General features: G+C 49.2%; 1 protein-coding gene across 1 annotated transcript in view; it reads left to right on the top strand.

Annotated features, from left to right (window-relative positions):
* Positions 1-10,480, top strand: part of LRRC27 (leucine rich repeat containing 27) — a 46,834-nt gene extending 36,354 nt beyond the window's left edge. The window contains 3 exon segments of the mRNA XM_058435882.1: positions 769-895; positions 10,079-10,202; positions 10,205-10,480. Of these exon segments, the coding sequence (XP_058291865.1) occupies positions 769-895; positions 10,079-10,202; positions 10,205-10,254 (301 nt within the window). The 3' untranslated portion in view covers positions 10,255-10,480.
* The last annotated feature ends 8,769 nt before the right edge of the window (positions 10,481-19,249 follow it).

Here is a 19,249-nt window from a genome sequence, read left to right as displayed (position 1 = left end):
CCTCCACGCCCACACTTACACCCACCCACGCTTACATCTACCTCCACGCCCACACTTACACCCACCCACGCTTACACCCACCTCCACACCCACACTTACACCCACCCACGCTTACATCTACCTCCACGCCCACACTTACACCCACCCACGCTTACATCTACCTCCACGCCCGCACTTACACCCACGCCCACACCCTGGGGCCCCACACTCATGCAGACTGGAGTGGACCCCACCACCCCACAGCTCGCCTGCAGCAGATCCCCGACTCTTTCTACCACCCTGAGTCATTGTCTTTAAAATTAAAGGAACCCCAAATCCCTGAGCCCCAGTGCTAACAGAAAATATGTTTAAAATCATAATTGAATACACTTTTCTGTTTGTTTAAGGATTTAGGAAAACCGTGTATTCCATGTGGGAACAGAAACCTGCTTTTCCCTTCATGTGGCACCAGGTGCAGTGTCCTAAATGTGTCATATCTTAAATCAATTTGAGGTTTTTAAATAAGAATAGTGTGTGTTCTGGCAGCTTCTGAACTACTGAAGAAGGGATGGGAGAGGCAGCCCAGGCCTCCGGCGTGAGTCTGGAGGAGAGTGGGTGTGGGGGAGGCCCAGGGTAGCTCCACAGTAACTGGCACAGCTGTGCGGGAGCCTCAGGACCGCGGTTTGGTCTGGGAAGAAAGGCACACGCTTTCTCCCTGGTTACGGCGGGAGTTGCTAGGATGAGAGTAAATGTGTCAAATCATTTCCCTTTTTCTCCTTTGGTTCTCAGTGCCCTCCAGGAGGGAAATTTAGAAGAGAAGATAAAACAGCACGTCCCCGAAATGCATGAGCAAAGAAGATTCCATGGCCAGGCCCCGCTGGAGGAGATGAGGAAGGCTACCGAGGATCTGGAAATTGTAAGGATTTCTTGGTTCTGTTTAAAAAATTGTGGAGTGTTTTTTTGTTTTGTTTTGTTTTTGTTTTTTTGAGATGAGGTCTTGTTCTGTCACCCAGGCTGCAGTGCAGTGGCACAATCTCGGCTCACTGCAGCCTCTGCCTCCCAGGTTCAAGCGATTCTCCTGCCTCAGCCTCCCTAGTAGCTGGGACAAGTGTACGCCACCACGCCCGGCTAATTTTTGTATTTTTAATAGAGATGGGGTTTTGCCATGTTGGCTAGCCTTGTCTTGAACTCCTGGCCTCAAGTGATCCACTTGCCTTGGCCTCCCAAAGTGCTGGGCCACTGTGCCCAGCCTAAAACATTGTTTTATTAAAAATGAAGAGAACTCACCGTGCCTCTTCAGAGCACATGCTCTCTAAAATTGTGGGACTGTGTGGAATGTGTCTTATGAGGTGTAGAAATTCCCAGAATTACAGTTGGTCACGTGAGAAGGAAAATATTTCAGCTGAGGGGCTGCACCCTCAAATGTGCCGGGCCACATGGCGGGCTTCGGCATCTCAGCACTGGGAATCTGATGGCAGGAGTGGCGGCCTGCTGACAGGGACCAGGAACCAGTCCTCTGCACATGTCTGTGGGGTCCTTGCTTGAGGCTTTGCACCCAGCTGATCCAGGCTCTGGGCCCAGGGCTGGGCCATGAGGGGCGTCACTGCAGAGAGGGGTCTGGCTGAGGCCACCTGGACCATGGCTGACACGCTCGGTGTCTATGTAGGGAGGCCGAGATTCATGGGGATCCGAGGCCTCCTGACCAAGAGCCTCCTAAGCAGAACTGCTCACAGAAGTGTCTCATGTTTGGAATGTTAACCACCCTCTCAGCCACCGCCAGTGCTGTTTATTCACTCAGCATATGCTGATGCCCACCTCCTGGTACTTGGAGTATCCTGGGCTGTGGGAGAGACGCAGGAATGAAGGAAAGTGCTTTGCTGCCCGAACTGCTGCATGGCCAGCCCATCCAGCTGTAGAAGGACACAGCTGCCATCCCTGGCAGTGAACCTGGATACCCATGTCCCTACCCTTCTTGTAGCCAGAAGAACACTGGCCTGTCCTCTCAGGCTACCCAAGGCCCCTGGCTGGTGGTCTCTTCCAGGTCAGTGTGCCATGCCCGAACACAGGTCAGGCTGGTGTGGGCTGCATCCGGGCTGCCCCCAGAGCATGCAGCACTGTCACGGGAGGAAGCAGCCCTGGCCTTCCTGTCCCCACACCCCATCTTCAGGCTCCATTCCCACCATTTCCACTGTGTCCCTCTCTCCTAGAGCTGGAGATGGGAGAGAGGAGGCATGAGGGCAGGATGTGGAGCCACTTCATGGAGACCCCACCCAACATGACTCAGACCCCTCTTCTGAGACTCTTCCTCCTCAGCCCAGGGAGTTTGTATCTGCCTTTAGATAAACTCTTATTCTCTCTAAATCCATCGTTTATGAGTATGACCTTGTCCTTGGACACCCAAACCCTGCCTCTTAGGGCTTCAAAACATCTGTGTCTTAACCCATCACTTCACGTTATGGACACAAAAGTCGATTTGGTATTATGAACAACTCTAGCCACAGATTTGATAAAGTTAGTGAAATAGGTGAATCCCTTGAAAGACAACATCTGCCAAAACGTACAGAAGAAATGAATATGCTCGTATCTATTACAGGAATTTAATCAATAATTAATTACCTTCCAAAACAGAAATCACAGGCCCAGAAGGGTTCACTGGTGAATTCTACCAAACATTTAAGGTTTAAGGAAGAAACTATACCAATTCTCGATAATCTCTTCCAGAAGATAGAAACAGAGAGAAAACTTTTTAGCTCATTCTCTGAGGCCAACATTACTCTAATACCAAAACCATACAAAGATCTTACAAGAAAGGAAAAGTGTAGACCAATATTGCTCGTGAATGTAGATGCAAAAATTCTCAACAATCAGAAATCAAATCCAGCAATGTATAAAAGCAATCACACACCCTAATTCAACATTCAAAAATCAGTCAGTGCAATTCATCACATCAGTAAGCTAAACAAGAAAAATCAGTTGGTTTTATCAATAGATGCAGAAAAAGCATTTGACAAAATATAACACCTATCATGATAAAAACTCTCAGCAAACTAGGATAAGCTGGGAACTTCCTCAACCTGTTAAAGAACATCCAGAAAAGACCTGCAGCTAACATTATTCTTAATGGCAAAAAACTAGAAGCTTTTCCACTAAGATCAGGAGCAAGGCAAAGATATTCCCTCTCACTACTGCTTTTCAGCCTCATGCTGGAACTCTTAGCTAGTTCAAGAAGACAAGAGAAGGAAATAAAAGGTATACAGATTGGGAAACAAGAAAGAAAATTGTCTTTATTCTCAGATGACTTATCTATGTGGGAAATCCCAAAGAATTGACAAAAATTTCCTGGAACTAAGAAGTGATCATAGAAAAGCTTACAGGATACAAGGTTAATATACATAAGTCACCTTCCTATGTACCAGCAATTAACAAGTGGAATTTAAGATTAAAACATAACCTTTAAATCAGCACCAAAAAAATGGTCCTAAGTAAAATCTAACAAAATGTATACAAAATCTATATGAGGGAAACGACTAAACTTTAGTGAAATAACTGAATAAGTGGACAGATACTCCATGTTCATGGATAGGAAGACTCAATGTTGTTGGTAGTCAGTTCTTCCCAACTTTAGGTTTCATGCATTCCCAGTCATAATCTCAGCAAATTATTTTGTGAATATTAACAAACTGTTTCTAAAGCGTATATGGAGAAGATGAGACCTAGAATATCCAACACAGTATTGATGGAAAAACAGTGTCAGAGGACTGACACCCCCCAACTTGAAGACTCTACAGCTACAATAACAGTGTGATATTGTCAAAAGAATAGACAAATAGAATAGAGAGCCCCAAAATAGACCCACGCAAATATAGTTAACTGATTTGACAGAGGAGCAAAAGCAACTCAGTGGAGAAAGCGTAGTCTTCAACAGATGGTGCTGCAACAACTGCCAAAACCAAAAAAGAATCTAGACATAGACCTCACACCCTTCACAAAAATTAATTCGAAATGGGTCATAGACCTAAACGTAAAATGTTACCGTACAACTTTTACAAGATAACATAGGAGAAAACCTAAGTGACCTTGGGTATGGTGTTTAAATACAACACCAAAAGCAAGATCCATGACAGAAATAATGGATAAGCCGGGCTTCATTAACATCAAAAACTTCTGTTCTATGTAAGACACTGCCAAAAGGACAAGACAGGCCACAGACTGGGAGACAATATTTGGAAAAGATACACCCGATAAAGGACTGTTACCTAAAATATACCGAGAACTCTGAAAAACTCAACAAAAAGGAGCAAACAAGCCAATTAAAAAATGGGCCAAGAATCTGCAGAGACACCTCATCAAAGATGATGCGTGGATGGCAGATCGGCATGTGAAAAGAAGCTTCACATTGTGTGTCATCAGAAATGCAAGTTAAGGAGATTCACCTTGCAGAAAATCCAAAACGCTCAGCACCAAATGCTGGTGAGGATGTGGAGCAACAGGAACTCTCATTAATTGCTGGGAATATAAAATGGTACAGCCACTTTGGAAGACAGTTTGACGGTTTCTTACAAAATTAATCACACTCTCATCATACAATCCAGTAATCACACTCCTTGGTGTTTACCCAAAGGAGATGAAAACTTATGTCTACACCAAAACCTGCACACAGACATAGCAGCTTTTTTCATAATTGCCAAAACTTGGAAGCACCCAAGGTGTCCTTCAGCAGGTGACTGGATAAACTGGAACATGCAGATAGTGGAACGTTGCTTAGCACTGAAAGGAAACGAGCCATCAGCAATGAGAAGACACGGGGGAGCCGACATGACAGCGTGAAAAGGCTGTACACAGATGGAGATGGTAAAAGGATCGTGGTGGCCCGGGTAGGGGTAGTAGGATATTGAGGGGTGAATCAGCAGAACACAAAGGGTTTTAGGGCAGTAAAACTACTCTTCGTGATGCTGTATTGTTGGATCCATGTGATGATGCGTTTGTCTAAACCCCATGGACTGTGCCACCCCACACGGGAGCCCGCATGTCGACTGTGGACTCTGGGTGGTGGTAACAGTGTGTCCGTGTGCACGCCTCGAGTGTACCACTCCAGTGTGGGATGAAGGCTGCTCTAAAAAACTCAAGTCCGGGATTTTTAAAGTCTGCTTGGAAATCTGAAACCTGAGAGCTGGCTCTTGTGTCCCCCACTGTTCTCCTGTGCTCCCCCACCCTGGTTACATGCAGAGAATGGGGGCCGTGAGACAAGAGAATGACCCAGAAGGACACTGGCGGTTGATCTCAAATGCTTACCCCAGGCCACACCTGTCTCTTCATTGACTTTCATGCCACCTTAGGAGGAAGGCGGTGCCGCTCATTTCACAGGTCAGAAAAGCGAGAGTCACGGAGGTGCCGTAACTGGCCCCATGGTGACACTGTAAATGGTGGAGCTTTCAGTCCAACCTGGGTATGTCTGAATGCAAAGCCAAGGTCCAAATACTGCACTGTCTTCTTGGGGACATGAATTGCCACAGATTCACCTTGTGCTTTGATGCCTGTCTCGTGTTTTTCTGTGATTAAAAAAAATTCATATGAAGTTCCTGATGAAGGGTTCAGGTCACCAGCACCGGCTCCTGTTGTGTGCCCCATGCCAAGTTACTGCCAAGATCCAGGGAGGGATGTGCTATGTCACCCTGCCCAGGAGACAGGGACATAAACACCCGCTAACTTTCCATGACAGGCTCCCCGCAGCACTTGAGCCCAGAGGATGCCCGTGAGGTGGGTCCCTTCACTTCAGTCCTGGCTTGGGAGAGCCAGAGGAAGGGGTTTTAAAACTCCCAAGAATGAGTTGGGAAGCAGCTGATCCTGCCCTAGAGGAGGTGAATTGTGTTGAGACAGGTGGTGTTGGCTGTCCACAAGCTCCAGCCATCCTTCTCCTCTGTCCCACTGCCTCTCACAGAGGGCCGGGTGGGTGGGCCAGGGGAGAAGCGGCCCTCTGAGACAGGCCAGAACAGCGTGGCAGGCATCCGTGCCGCCTGATGGCCTCATTTTTAGGAAACGATCTTAATTATAGTTTTTTCTGAAATTTGCCTTCTGAGCACCTGGACCTCCTGTAGGCTCAGTCCATTTCAAATGACCCTCCCTTTTTCTGCTGTCTACACAGGCCCACTAGCAAAAAAGAAAGTACTGTGTTCTTTAGACTCAGTAGGGAACCTGTTTGTATAATGCTGGCGAGAGGATCATGCCAGCCCTCCCTGCAGGTGAAGTCTCGGGCTTTGCCAGAAGAGCGTGTCTTTCCTTAGAGCAGGGCCTGAGCAAACCCTGCAGCAGCATTAGAGACGAGTCCTGGCTCCGTGGCTGCATGGCCCACCAGCCTGCTGTATGGAGGCGGGCACACATGTGCATGAGACATTGGCATGTCCCAAGCAGAGAACCGTCTAAGTTCATACTGCACCTCTAGAAGCAGAGGGTCTCGTTCTCCCGGCTTCTTCCCCGGCCCCCCGTGTTTCCTTCAAGGTGTCTGCGCAGTGCTGCGCATGGCGTGGCGCTAGCAAGGAGTCCTCGGTGGCATGGCGTGCGTCGGGAGCACCCCCCCATGCACCCGGGAGCCTGGCCTGTGGGAGAAGGGGATGCCAAATGGGGGAAGTAGGAGGGGCTGGAGTCCAGCCCATGAGCCAGGAGCTTGCATTTGATTAGAGGGCCAGGGTGGATGGGTCAGGGCAGAGAGAGAAGAAAGCCCAGAGGGATGAAAAGAAGATGCTGAAATCAAACCAGCCAACAGACATGGCCCTTCCAGGTCAACACGGCCCACTCTGCACATAGGCTTATCTCCACTGCCCAGAAGCCACCAGAATGACAGGAGAGGGAGCAAAAATGACCTTCACTCCTCAGGATGAGAAAATGGAGAGGAGCCTGCCCCCTTGTCAGGAGGCTCCCCCTCCCCAGGGTCTTTCCTGTAATAATAGAGCCCCACGTCTCAGCTGGGCACAGGCTGCCCCACAAATGGCCACGTTTCTCAACCTCCCTTGCAGCCAGACATGGGCCTGTGGCTCTGTTCCGGCCAGCAGGATGTGAGCAGAAGATGAGTGTGAACTTCCTGAGCTTTGTCCCCTCCCTTCCTGGCTGGAATGCAAACATGATGGCCGGAGCAGGGGCAGCCACCTCAGCCCTCAGGTGGAGGCCGTGGGCCAGGGCTGCAGAGCCAGTGTGCAGGAATCTGTCTCTGGTGGGGGTGCTGTCCTCTCAGACACACTACTCCACCTGGTCTCAGCTGCTGTCGTCTGGGGGCTGGCAGGTGAGCCCTTGTCCTTGCACACGTGGAGGCCAGCGCGATTTTGCATGAAGGAAGCCCCCTAGTGGTGCAGCGTGAAGGGCCCCTGCCCAGCAAAATGCCAGCAAAGATGCACAGTGATGCAGCCCCAGAGCCCGAAAAGCACAGGAAGACGAAACCAACCACAGAAGGATTGGAAGCGGGGGTCGGGGTGCGGTGGTGCATGCCTGCAATCCCAGCACTTTGGGAGGCCGAGGCAAGTGAATCATCTGAGGTCAGGAGTTTGAGACCAGCCTGGCCAACATGGTGAAACCCCGTCTCTACTAAAAATACAAAAAATTAGCCAGGCACAGTGGCGCGCGCCTGTAATCCCAGCTACGCAGGAGACAAAGGCAGGAGAATCGCTTGAACCCAGGAGGCAGAGGTTGCAGTGAGCCGAGATGGCGCCATCCCACTCCAGCCTGGGCAACAAGAGCGAAACTCCATTTCAAAAAAAAAAAAAAAAAAAAGGAAGCGGAGTCTATACAGGTCACTCCCGGGCCCTGGGTCTGCTTCCCGACTCTGCCCAGCCCACTGACTCCTCCAGCCTACCCAGCAGGAGCCAGGGCTGCCTCTAGATAAGCTGACCAATCAGGCACCACAGTGGTGACAGCGGCCGTGTTTGGCCTGAAGAGCTCTGCAGAAGATCAGGTGCACAACCGACCAGGAGGGCCGGCCAGCTCCGTGGCGCTGTCTGAGATAACAGCCAACCAAGACAGAAGCCACCTGGGCGTCCCCCAGACAGCCCCAGCCTGCACTGAGCAGCCAGCAGCCCGCCACCGACACCCCGATCTCAGCCTCGTTCCAGGGCCTCAGTCACGAGAGGTTCCTCAGCTGTTGAGGGAAGCCCCAAGGTGAGGGAGAGGCCAAAGCCAGCCGGCTGGGGAGCGAGCTTCGGACAGATGTGGACATTAGGGGACGCTTAAAAATGAGAAGCCAGAATTAAAATCCCTCCGTGGGAATAGACAAGTCTGCTGCCATGAAACCCAGCAAGCTGTTGTAGAAAGTGAACACTCAGGTAACCCAGAAGAACTCCCAAGGCAAAGTTTAACATGGGGCAAAAATTTTTAAAAATTAAATTAGTAGATGAATAAATCCCCCAGGAAGGGGAGGTGGGAAACAGATGAGACAAGAGGAAAGGAAGTTAGAGGACAACCCGAGCAGAGCGAAGCATCTGGCAGGTTCCAGCAGGTTCCAGCAGGAGAGACGAGAGCAGACGGAGGGAGAGGGTGCAGGAGGGCTCTGCACGAAGGAACCATCGTGCTTCCTGCTAGAAGGGCCCACACGTGCTGGCACCATGGCTTGGCATCCTGAACCAGAGCAGGACGGACCCCCAGAGATTTCAGGGAGGGCGGGGAGAGAGGCCCACACAGAACCAGGCACTGGGAGGGAGCTGGTCGCGGTGATGGCGCTGCCCTCAGCAGGCGCTGGGATTCGGTACTCCGATTGCAAGGTCAGGGGTCAGCACACAATACGACGTTTTCAGACACGCAAAGACTCAAAATGCTGCTTCCCATCTAGAGAGTCTTTCTCCAGAAGCTGCTGTAGAATTTGTTCTATCAAAACAAGGGAGTAGATGCTGAGAGAGGAAGGTAAGAGTTCCAGAAGAAAGGGGGCTGACCCAGAAACCCCCGGCCGCCCCTGCTGTGAGAGAAGCCTGGCGGGGTCTCCCCAGGGGGACCAGGTCAGTCTGAGACTTGGCCAGTGGAGGAGGATGTTGAGAGAGGCTTACAGTTTGAGAGGATGTAATGACAGGTGTAGAAAACAAAGTAAACATTTTAAAAGGAGGCAGTTATGAATCCCACAGGGAATACAGGTTTCTATGGGAAGCAAAAAACGTTATCAATGACTACTTACTGGGTCAGTAACAAGTAATATTGGCCAAGTCGCAAAGCCGGAAGCCGTGAGTGCTGCTGTAGCCCACAGTTACGATATGGGGGGCGAGGGAGGCTGCAGGGGTCTCCAGGGACCTGCTGTGATTATGGCTGTAGGAAGAGGGGAGACTACAGGGGTCTCCCGGGACCTGCACTGGAGGTAGTGTCCAACCTGTGCCCCCAGCGAGGCAAGCTGGGGAGGGAGAGGGGAGCCAGGTGGCCCAGGGCTCCTGTGCTTGGAGTGGGGAGGTTAGGACTCTGCAGAGGGCCTGAGGGGCAGAAACGGGAAGATCCCCGCCTCAGTTTCTCCACCTGCGGGCCCCCCGCAGTGCCCTCCTCAGCCTCACCTTGTTCTGCCCAGGGGATTGGCCATGGACCACGAGGTTTGGAACAGAAAGCCTGCCCCTGGTTTAACGCTCGGCAAGTTCCTTCTCCTGTAGGAACCCCTGATCCACGGCTTCTGTGTCTGTGGGGTGGGGGTGGCAATTGTGGCCCCATCCGCTTCCCAGGACAGTTACGGCTCTAAGGTGTGGTCATGGCTGTGGTGATGCTTGCCAACACACTGCCCGGGGTGTGGCATCAGCCTTCCCTTTGCCCACAGGACGATGCCCGAAGTCTATTCATCCACTGACCTGCGTCTGCACAGGACACCTGGGTGGGGCCGTGGGGACACCAGGATGAGTGGCCATGTGTGTGCCTGCAGAGGGTGGTGTCCTCATGAGGTAGAAGGCCTGGGAGCTGGGTGGAAGTAGGCAGCTGGGACCCATTGCAGGGAGGACTGTGCCATGATGCCACTTGCAGGGGCCCCGGGGGAGTGGGGCTAGCTCTGCTCACGCCCACATGGCCTGGGCCCCATGTGGAATCTGAGCCAGAGACGTGGTGACACCCTAAGTCCTGCCAGCCTTTCTAACGTCTCCCCCTCCTTGTCTCCCATAAGGCCACAGAGCTACAGGATGAAGTATTGAAGCTAAAACTGGGATTAACCTTGAACAAAGACCGTCGACGGGCGGCTCTCACTGGAAACCTTTTGCTTGGCCTGCCAGCGGCACAGCCTCAAAATACATTTTTAACACAAAATATGAAGAATCAGGAAATGTTCGCAGATACCAGTGACACCAGGTGGCTGGACTGATGGAGACGTCTTCAGACAGGAGCCGCTGAGTCTTCTTTCCCCGGCGTCGCCTCCTGTGTGGTGCCGGAAGAGCGCCAGGTTCAGTGTTACCCTTAGGGCTGATTTCACGCAGCCTGTTGTTTTCCTTAGACAGGCCCACGCTCCTCTCCTGAGGCTGTGGGAGATTTCAGCCGTATTAAAAGAAAGGGCACTGTGAGCACGTGGTTTGCTTTCCCTTCTTTCCGCAGGTTCCCGCCAAGCCGAGTGACAGAATGCTCATGCCCAGGCACCTGCCTCTCTCCTGTCCTGGAGCCCTTGTTACAAAAGTACTCACAGCTTTCATTCACTTAGTTATTTGTTACAAAAGCTTTCATTCACTTAGTTATCTGAGTGTGGGAGAGGAGACCAGGTCACCTGATTCCCGCCAAGCCGGAAGTCCCTGCAGCACCACCTTTGGCTAGGAGGGAGGGGCGACAGCCAAAAAGGGCTTCCGGGGAGTGGTTCCCCTGCTCCCTGCCCAGCGACAGGCCCTCCTTTCCCCTGGGGGCCCACCTTTCCCCTGCTCCCTGCCCGGCTACGGGGCCCTCCTTTCAGCCTTGACCCCTTCCTGGTTGCTACCACTCAGCCTGCCACTCAGTGGACTCCACCCCAGGGACACGACAAGGTCCACAGACCTCCCCATCCTAGATCAGCCTTATTTCACACTCTGTCTGCCCAGGCTGTGTAGATTCTGTGTGACTTAGTCTCTTGTGCTGAGTGTTTGATTGGATCTTGAAAACATCTTTGGTTTGATTTCTTTAACAGAGGTGAGACTATTCAGACTTTGTTTCTTTTTGTGTTAATTTTGGTAAATATGGTTTTCAGTGAGTTTCCTCATTTCATCCAAGTTGTGCAATGTATCAGCATAAAGTTCCTCTTATTTTCCCTATCTTTAGGATCCGTAATAATGTCCCCTGTTTTATTCCTGACCTGGTGTTCTTCATCATTCTTGCTATGGATTTATCAATTTTGTTCCTCTTTTCCAAAAGCCCCAGGTTTTGGCTTCACTGGATTTGCTGTTTGTTTTCTGTCTCATGGGTCTCTGCGCCCTGCACTTTCTACTTTCCGAGAGCTTAACTGGTGCTTAGAAATGCATCACTTCCAAACCCATGTATTAGAGAAGAAGAAGGGTGTGAAATTGATCATCTAAGCTTTCCATTCAAGAAGCTAGAAAAGGTGCCAGTGACCTGTTGCGGCCCAGCAGCTGGAGCAGCAGACGTTTGCCATTTCTCGCACCTGAGGGCAGGAGTCAGAGCAGCTTAGCCGGCGTTGCTGGTCAGGGTCTCCCGTGAGGCTGGAGTCAGCAGTGGGTTGAGCTGCTCTCCTTTGAAGGTTTAACTGGGCTTGGGGCTCAGCTTCCAGGTCGCTCACCTGGTTGTTGATCAGAGAGCGTGTCCGTTGTGATCCCAGTGCTTTGAAACTGTGGAGCCTTGCCCCGTGGCCTGCCGCAGGGTATGTTTTGGTAAATGTAGGCTGTGCACTTGAGAAGAATGTATTTTGGAGTTGTTGGGTACACTGTTTTGTGTGTGTCAGGTGACATTGACTAATCCTGTTGCTCAAAGCTCCTGTACCCTTACTGACTGACTTGTTTAAGCCTGGTTTCTTAGTTACTGAGAGAGGCCTGTGAACAGTTCTAGCTATGATCATGAACTACACATGTTTCTTAGTTATGTCAGTTTTTGCTATGTGTATTTTGGGGCTATTTTGTCAGATGCCTGCAAATTTAGGATTGTTCTATCTTCCTGTCGAACTGACCTTGTCATTATTATGAACTATTTCTCTTCGCCTCTCCTTTTCACTTCTTGCCTTCATGTGGATTTTGTCTGATACTAATCCAGGCACACCGCTGCTTTTTTGGTCAGCGTTTTCATAATGCATCTTCTTCCATCCTTCTACTGTCAGCCTCTCTGTGTCTTTATACTGGATTTACGGTGCAGCTTATAGAGACATCATACACTTGGGACTCCTTTTCTCTCTGTAGCTGCCAGTTCTGTCTTTCAGTTACTGTGTTGGGCCCTCACATTTAAGGTGAGCGTGCGTACGGCGGATTCCGTGTCCACCGTCAGTTACAGTGTTGGGCCCTCACATTTACGGTGAGCGTGCATACGGCTGATTCCGCGCCCACCGTCTTGCTCTTTGTTTTCTGTATCTCATGTTTTTATTCCTTTATTCTTCTTTTGCTGCTTTCCGATAGTGATCAATTTTTTTATTTATATCTCTTCTATTAGAGTTTTAGTAATATCTTTTAATATTATTCTCTTCAGTGTTGCATTAGAGATTTGATACGTGCCCTTGAGTTCATTAGCATTTCCTGAATGAGCCAGTGACCTGAGAAGGTTCCTCCCATCTTCCAGTCCCCTGCCCTTGATGCTGTTGCTCTCGTCCGCCTCCCTTCCACGGGTAAGCACGCAAGATACAGGTACTCTGTGCCCCAACAGTGTCTTGACGCGCTGTTACTAGACATCAGTGTTTGCTTCACTTTTACCCATCCCGATGCTCTTCCTTCCTGCAGCCTCATGCTCCAGTGAGGGCTGATTTTCATTTAGCTAAATAACTTTTTTTTTTTTTAGTATTTCTTTGTGTCATGGTTATGCTTTGACTGGCAGTAAGGTCTCTCAGCTTTTGTTTGTCTGAAAATAAATTTAGTTCACCTTTATTCTGCGCAGGACAGAATTCTAGGTGGATGATTTTTGCCATCCCCTGAACTTTAAAGATGTGCTCCACTGTCTTCTGGTTCCCATGAGTTTTGCTAAAAATTCAACGTTCATTGTTATTCGTTGCTCCTTTGAAGGTAATGTGTCTTTTTTCTTTGTCTTAAAATTTTTTCTCCTTGTCTTTGGTTTTCAGCAGTCTGTGCTGGGCCTGGATATGATTTTCTTTTTACTTATTTTTCTTGGAATACATAGAACTCAAATCTGGGAGTTAGTATCTTTCATCAGTTTTGGAAAATTCTTAGCCATTTTTTTGACTATTTTTTCCCCTGTTCTCCCTCTTCTCCCTTTCTGAGACTTCAGTTTTGTGTGTGTGTGTGCGCGCGTGCATTTGCATGTGTGTGCAAGCATATACATGAGTGTGTGTGCACGTGTGTGTGCAATCATGTGCACGAGTGTGTGCATGTGTGCGCACGTGTGTGTGCATGTGTGAGTGTGTGTGTCTGTGACCTGCACGTCTCTTCTGTCATGTGTTCTATTTTTCATTCCTCTCTGTACATCAGGCTAGATGCCTCCTGTCTACATGGTTTTGGATTTACGAATCCTGTCTTCTGCTGTGTCCCACAGAAAAACCCATGAGGTTTTTTTAACATTAAAAACAGCAGCTTTATGACAGAGAAAAAAAACACGAACATAGATGATTGTGCCATCGCACTCAGAAGAAACATCCCAGGCCCTGAGCAGCGTGTCTTTCCTCGGCTGAGTCAGGCTTCCTGGTGAGCCTCAGGGAGTGCGTGGTCTCGGATGCCATCCTTCTCTCACTCCGTGTTCTGGGGGAGTGCGTGGTCTCGGATGCCGTCCTTCTCTCACTCCGTGTTCTGGGGGAGTGCGTGGTCTCGGATCCCATCCTTCTCTTCTCCAGAGTTTCCTCTCACTCCGTGTTCTCGTTCTCGTCTCTGCCGGAATTCCGCATCTGCTCGTGCATGCCGTCCACCTTTTCCACTGGATCCTTTTACATCATCATTATAATGTTTTTTTTTAAAATAAGTGTTTTCTTTCAGTTTTAAATTTCAGATGTTGTGTTTTTCAGGTCTAAGATGTCTGGTAATTTTTTGTGGATGCCAATTCTCTGTTGAAATTCTCCATCTTTTCATTTCCTTTATATCTCTTTTCTTATTTTTTCTGTAACATATTACATTTTTCTAATAAGTTTTTAGTGAGTACCCAGCATTGTATAAGTTGACCCTTGAACAAGAGTTTGGATTATAAGGATCCACTTATAAGTGGATTTTTAAAAACAAATACATTGCAAATATTTTTGGAAATTTGCAACAATTTGAAAAAATTTGCAGATGAACCACATAGCCTAGAAAAATCTAAAAAAAAAAAAAGAAAAAAGAAAAAGGTATGTCAGGAATGCATAAAATATAGAGACCGTACATAGACCATTCACAGTAGAGAGAAATGTCACCATAAAGATGCAGCACTGGCTGGGTGCAGTGGCTCAAGCCTGTAATCCCAGCACTTTGGGAGGCCGAGGTGGGCAGATCACCTGAGGTCAGGAGTTCAAGACCAGCCTGGCCAACATGGAGAAACCCCGTGACTACTAAAAATACAAAATTAGCCAGGCATGGTGGCGCATGCCTGTAATTCTAGCTACTCAGGAGGTTGAGGCAGGAGAATCGCTTGAACCTGGAAGGCAGAGGTTGCAGTGAGCCGAGATCGTGCCATTGCACTCCAGCCTGGGCAACAAGAGCAAAACTGTCTAAAAAAAAAAATGCAGCATTAAATTATAACTGCATGAAATTAACTGCAGTCCACAGTGTGCTGCTGGAATAATTACAAAGCCACCTCCTGTTGCAGTGAGCGCAAGCATTTCAAGGATCCACTTAAAACATCATGTGGTGCTAATCATCTCTGCACGAGCAGTTCATGTCTTCAGTACATTGTGTATCATGGTAAACAGTGATCTATTTTAACTGGACATGGTGCCACATGCCTGCAGTCCCAGCTACTCAGGAGGCTGAGGCAGGAGGATGCCTTGAGCCCAGGAGGTCGAGGCTGCAGTGAGCTGTGATTGCACCACTGCACTCCAGCCTGGGCAACAGAGTGAGACCCCAACTTGAAAAAAAGGGGACATCTGGATGTTCTTGTGTATTTTTCACGTTTAGCGCAATATTGTAAACCTTGAAGAACACTTTGGGACCCATAGAGTGCCACCAATCATGCCGAAGAGCTCCTGAGAAGCAGAGAAAAGTCATGACATTTCAAGAAAAAGTTGAATTTCTTGATATGTTCCGTAGACTGAGGTTTACAGCTGCAGTTGCCTAACAATTCAAGATAAATGAATCCAACGTAAGGACCATAGTAAAAAAAAAAAAAAGGAAATATGTGAGCAGGCACTAAAGCCTTAACACTTTCTGTGAAATAGCTTTTTATCTTGTATTGGGAATGCAGCTTTTATGTGGGTGCAGGGTTGCTGTGTGTGATGGTTCATATTAAATGTCAACTTGATTAGATTGAAGAATGTAAAGTATTGTTTCTGGGTGTTGCCAGAAGAGATTAACATTTGAGTCAGTGGACTGGGAGAAGACCCACCACAGTGTGGGCAGGCACCATCCAATCGGCCCCCAGCATGGCTGGAAAAAGCAGGCAGAAGAAGGTGGCTGAAGCTGACTGCCTGAGCCTTCTGGCCTTCATCTCTCTCCCATGCTGGATGCTTCCTGCCCTTGAACATCAGACTCCGAATTCTTTGGCTTTTGGAGTCTTGGACTCACACCAGTGTTTTGCTCTTGGGCCTTCGGCCACAGACTGAAGGCTGCACTGTTGGCTTCCCTCCTTTGGAGGTTTGGGGACTCAGACTGAGCTACTACTGGCTTCCTTGCCCCTCAGTTTGCAGACAGCCTATTGTGGGAATTCACCCTGTGATCCTGTGCCTCAGTTCTCCTTAATAAACTCCCTTTCATATGTATATATATCCTATTCTGTCCTTCTAGAGAACGTTTACTAATACACTGAGAAAGGTGTACCTGTAGACTCTGCAAACAAAAGGAAGGGGAATGAGTTGAAGCTGGAGAATCTAATCCCAGCAAAGGATGGTTTGATAATTTTAGAAAGAGGCTTGGCTGGAAAAATGTCAAGACAAAAGGAGAAGCAGCTTCTGTTGGCCAAGGGGCAGCAGACAAGTTCCTGGATATGGAAACCGTGAAGAAAGTCACTGAGGAGAAAGAGGAGAAAGGATATCTGCCTGAACAGGTTTTTAATGCAGACATAATTCCCCTATTCTGAAAAAAAAAAAAAAAAATGCCACAGGCATGAATTAGGAAGACAAGCAAGTCCCAGAATTTAGGGCAAGAGGGTAGGGGCCAGCTCTGCTGTTCTGTGCAAACACAGCCAGATTATGATCAGGACTGCCCTCATCTAGAAAGCTGCTAACCCCTAAGCTTAAAGGGAAAAGGAAAACACCAGCTTCTCCTGGGTTGTACAAGAGGGCTGGACAAGAACCTCTTTTCTGGGTTGATTTCATGGATGCTTTGTCCCTGAAATCAGGAAGTACCTTGCTTCCTGTAAGTGACTGCCTTTTAAAGTTCTGGTATTGGACAATGCCTCTTGGCCACCCAGAACCCATGAGTTCAACACTGAAGGTGCCAAAGGAGCCCACTTGCCCCCAAACACGTCTCCAACGCAGCCTCTGGCCCAGAGGCTGTAGGGACCTGGAAGCCTCATTGCGTGTGGCACTGTGTGGACAGGAGTGTCAGTGCTGGTGAAGAGAACCTCAGGGGAGAACACCATGAAAGGCTGAGGGATTACACACTAGACGTGCCGTCGTGGTTGGTGACAAGGCTGGGAAAGCCACGAAGCCTGAAACAGCACATTCTTGCTGGGGAAAACTGTGTCCAGATGTTGTGTATGACTTCCCAGCATTGATGACAGCCAATCACGGAAACTATGGAAAAAGAATGGAATCCTGTCTCTCGCCACCACCTGGATGGAACGGAGGCCATTACGTTACGTGCAGTAAGCCAGGCACAGGAAAACAAGCATCGCTTGTTCTCACTCGTGGGGGCTAAAAAAGTGGATCTCATGAAGAGAGAGAGCAGACTGGTGGTGACCAGGAAGTGGGGGGTGCAGGGGGTGACTAATGAGTGGAAATGCACACTGAGATGGAGGAAATAAGACCTGGCGTTCAACAGATCAATAGGGTGACTATCCAACGTTAGTCAACTGCACATTTCGACATAGCTAGAAGAGAATCATTCAATGTTCCTCGCAGAAAGAGAAGAAATATTTAGGGTGATGGGCATCCCAGTTACCCTTACTTGATCTTCACACATTATACGAGTGTATCACATTATCACATGTACCCCCAAAATATGTACATTTATTATATATCAATTAAAGAAATTGTGGAGATAGCAAAAAAGATGAGGGTGAAGAGTTTCCAGATACAGGCCTTGGAGAAATTCAAGACCTAACAGATGCTGCACCAGAGCAATGAACAAAGAGACTGAGGGAGATGCGTGCTTCCAAACCAGGCGATGAGGAGGAGGAAGACATAGAGGAAGCAGTGCTGGGAAAGAAGGTGACCCGGGACCCCGGCAGGAGCATTCCCGTCATTCAAGCTGCCTTTGCCCTCCTTCAGGACACAGGCCCTTCTATGATGCAGGCACGGAAACTAAAGCCAGCGCTGGAAGGAGGATTGGGACTGCACAGAAAGTTTAGAGAAATGAAAGAGCAATGTCAGGCAGAAATTACATGTATGTCCGTCACGTTACACCAAGTGCACCTGCCTCTCCTGCCTCCCCTGCCTCCTCCCCCAGTTCTGCCTCTGCCACCCCTGAGACTGCAGGACCAGCTCCTCCTCCTCAGTCCACTCAACCTGAAGAGGAGGAGGACAAAGGCCTTTATGAGGATCCACTTCCACTTAATGAGTAGTAAATAGATTTTCTCTTCCTGATGATTTTTTCTGTCTTACTGTAAGAGTACAGTATATAATATAACATACAAAATATGCACTAATTGAATGTTAGTGTTACCCGGAAGGCTTCCCGTCAATGGTAGCCTATTAGTAGTTACATTTTGAGGAAGTCAGAAGCAATATGTGGATTTTCAGCTCTGTGGGGCATCAGCGCGCCATAAACCCCACGTTGTTCAAGGGTCAATTCTGTAAACAAACCACAGAGACTAAGGACAATGCCAGTTTCCCTGAGAGGACTGGCTCTTTCCTCTGTGAAGCACATAAATGGGTACAGGTTTTATCACCTTCGTCCCGGCAGGGCTTGCGCTGGGTGGAGCCTGGGTCGCAGCTTCAGTTACTCCTGGTTGGCCTCTGCTTTTGGCAAGCTGGCAGGTGAGACCTGTCCTGGGCTTGCTGCAAACCCATGAGATTTCACCCTCTCTCCAGAGCAGCCCCCCAGCTTCCTGTGCTGGTACCAGACCCTGAAAATGGTCTGGGGAACCAGCCATGCCTCTGATGCCCTAGACTTTGCCCCAGGGCCTCCAGCAGCCCTGCTTCCTGTCTGTGACACCCTGGGCTTCAGCCTGGGCAGGCTGGGATGCAGCAGCTCCAGTCCCCCTCGAGGCCCTCCAAGGCTGCCTCTGGCTCGCAGCCTCACACGCACCCTGTGACTCCTGCGTCTCTCGTGACTCCTGCGTCTCCCGTGACTGCTGCGTCTCCCGTGACTCCTGCGCCTCCCGTGACTCCTGCGCCTCCCGTGACTGCTGCGTCTCTCCTGTGACTGCTGCGCCTCCCGTGACTCCTGCGTCTCCCGTGACTGCTGCGTCTCCCGTGACTGCTGCGTCTCCCGTGACTCCTGCGTCTCTCCTGTGACTGCTGCGTCTCCCGTGACTCCTGCGTCTCCCGTGACTGCTGCGTCTCCCGTGACTCCTGCGTCTCCCGTGACTCCTGCGTCTCCCGTGACTGCTGCGTCTCCCGTGACTCCTGCGTCTCCCGTGACTGCTGCGTCTGGCCTTCCCTGGTGGCTACAAGAGTAGATCATCGCTCACCTGGCCCAGAAGTCACACTTCATTCACTGCCATCTTTTTAAAAGAATCACTCTGCTTTAATTATGCTTCTTAAAACAGTGTACAGGAAAAACTCCAAGCCTGTTAGGTTGTGTTAAAAAAATACAGCTAATAGAAAATTCCAGGTTATTCACATGTAATGTGGTAACCACACACTTGCTTGCATTCCCTCCATCTTTGTTTTGATCAAGTCTCTTCATTCCATTGTTCCTGGGAACCTGCAGTCCCTCTATGATCTTCCATTCCCCTACTTTCTCTCATAATCAGACAGATATTTCTCTAT

The sequence above is a fragment of the Hylobates moloch genome, unplaced genomic scaffold (assembly GCF_009828535.3).
Source record: "Hylobates moloch isolate HMO894 unplaced genomic scaffold, HMol_V3 SCAFFOLD_3, whole genome shotgun sequence".
Taxonomy (NCBI): domain Eukaryota; kingdom Metazoa; phylum Chordata; class Mammalia; order Primates; family Hylobatidae; genus Hylobates; species Hylobates moloch.
Note: the sequence above shows the minus strand (reverse complement) of the source record. Positions and strands in the feature narration are given on the sequence as shown.